At 38.7% G+C, this 2,245-nt stretch overlaps 1 protein-coding gene across 6 annotated transcripts in view; it reads left to right on the top strand.

Annotated features, from left to right (window-relative positions):
• The window catches only part of wdr24 (WD repeat domain 24), a 50,923-nt gene that overhangs the window by 10,603 nt on the left and 38,075 nt on the right, over nt 1-2,245 (top strand). For all 6 annotated transcript variants that reach the window (XM_048609533.1, XM_048609532.1, XM_020514808.2 and 3 more), the window contains 2 exons: nt 1,239-1,351; nt 1,682-1,800. In XM_048609533.1, the coding sequence (XP_048465490.1) occupies nt 1,239-1,351; nt 1,682-1,800 (232 nt within the window). The remainder of the gene's footprint in view (nt 1-1,238; nt 1,352-1,681; nt 1,801-2,245) is intronic.

The raw sequence follows: 2,245 nt of genomic DNA, 5'->3' as shown, positions 1-2,245 counted from the left end.
CCTCTGATCCTGCTTGGCCTGCTGTGTTCATCCAGCTCTACACCTTGTTATCTCAGATTCTCCAGCATCTGCAGTTCCTACTATCTCTATTTACATAGAACACAATTTTACGATTTTTGAAGCACCTGGTAAAATACAATAATCCATCAATCCCAACAGCATTCCTCTACAGTACTCAAACATTAGTTTGTTTCTGTATTTGTAGGGTTAGGGTTAGTAGGCCTTGACTTGATTATCTGTTTTTCAATTTTTGGTCATGAGAGTTTATTGCCTCTTCCTTGAGTATTAATACAGCTAAACCTAGGGGCCCATCTGTGGCACAGCGCTACAGTCCCTACGATTAGGCCTGGGTTCAAGTCTCACCTGCTCTACAGGTACGTAACAACATCTCTTATAAAGGTTGATTAGAAAAATAGATTAATTAAAAAAAAACAAGTGAGTCTAGACTTTCTTGGCTTCAAAGAATCCCTTCAGGATTCTAACCAAGCACTTACAGTCTGGAACTCTCGACCTAAACTCCTCACACTGCACTAACCTATTTCTTAACAAGTCTAAACCATTTCCTTTCTTCAGGGGAAAGTATTTTGCACATCTAACTTCCTCTAGGACCACTGCGAACTGAAACCCAAAGCCTTTCCAAGCTGTAGGTGTTTCCCCCTATGCAAAAGTCCTTGTAACTGAAACAAACAAATGCTCTCTTCGATGTTTACTTTGGTTAAAAAACTGTCCAATACAAACAAATTCCCATTCGTCCTTGAGGAAATCTCTCTCTGGTATTTTTGTTAGAGACTGTGGTGCAGAAATACTTACCATTTAATCATTAGTAAGCTCCCTCTCTCTCAAAGACCAAAAGCCACGTGGCACTAGTTCTAAAACAAAATTCTAAAATACATCATAATAAAACATATAAATATCACACATTGCATCATAATACATGTTAGTTTACAATAATAAACATTGGACCCCAATATTTAAAATTTGGACTCTGTTGATGTGCATGGTGGTTAAGGTGCTGGTAACATTGTGGCTCTCCACCCCTCCACCCCCCCCCATTTGATGCAGTCTTAATTGCATTTTACAGTGACTATTACAAACACTGGTTAGAATAATGTAGTTGACACTAAGAACTCTGAATTGTGGGTGGATCAAATGTGTGCTCTTTTAATTGTATGGCTCTGTTAGCATTCTGATGGATTAAAGCACTGGTGTGTATGAGATTTGCTCCTTTCTGTGTCTAGGTGGCTCAGACATGGACAATGCTGAGGATCGTCTACTCCAACCCAGGTGCTATTTCATCAGTCAACTTGAATCAAAGTATAGGCAAGAGCGGGGGCTTGCCCCTTATGAACAGGTAAGTAACGAAGGGGCAATTTTAATTTAAAAATGTGTTTCTGATGCAGAATACTAGGGTAAGGCTACATTTATGGCTTATAATTAAGTTGGCTTAAATTATTTTTGTCTTGGCTTTGTCTTTTTTGTTTTATGCTCATTTGGCATACATGCAAGCTATGTCAGATGAATTATGTTGGATTACATACTAGTAGAGTTTCTTATTGGAATGTATTCCAGATTCTCTGTTCAAGGCTCCCTCCTTTTCAAATTCTCGCTGATTTGGTGAATTTTTGAGCTATCATTTCTTTCCATTTAATGTAATCGATTCATGTTTTATTTTTCTTCCCAGTCTTAAGGAGCTATCTGTAGCACTTAACAATGAGACGAGGTTGGAGCGAAGCAAGGCTGAAAATCGACAAGAGATTAATCACTTAGATTCCTCAAACCCTTTGATTACTGCAAATGAAGGTACAGTAATATTTTTGTACATGTTGCTGGGACTCTAGCTCAACCAATTAATTCACATCTATCCAATTAATCTTTTATAAACCACAATGGATTTATCAGTGATAAAATTTCTGACACTTTATTGGTGTGGATTTTAAAAAGTAAAATGATGCAATGTCAGTGATTGTGCTAGATAATCCGGGGATAAACTGTCCTTGGCCACCAACTCCAACCATGACACACGTTATTCCACCTGAGGTAATTTATCTCCCTTTGTTCACTCACTCTTATTTTCCCCACCAATAAATCTTTCTAGAGATAGTAGGAACTGCAGATGCTGGAGAATCTGAGATAACAAGGTATGGAGCTGGATGAACACAGCAGGCCAAGCAGCATCAGAGGAGCAGGAAGGCTGAAGCTTCGGGCCTAGACCCTTCTTCAGAAAAAAATCTGAAGAAGGGTCTAG

This window comes from Rhincodon typus, chromosome 21, assembly GCF_021869965.1.
Source record: "Rhincodon typus isolate 14 chromosome 21, sRhiTyp1.1, whole genome shotgun sequence".
In the NCBI taxonomy this organism is placed as follows: Eukaryota; Metazoa; Chordata; class Chondrichthyes; order Orectolobiformes; family Rhincodontidae; genus Rhincodon; species Rhincodon typus.
This window is presented reverse-complemented; position numbering and strand designations above follow the sequence as displayed.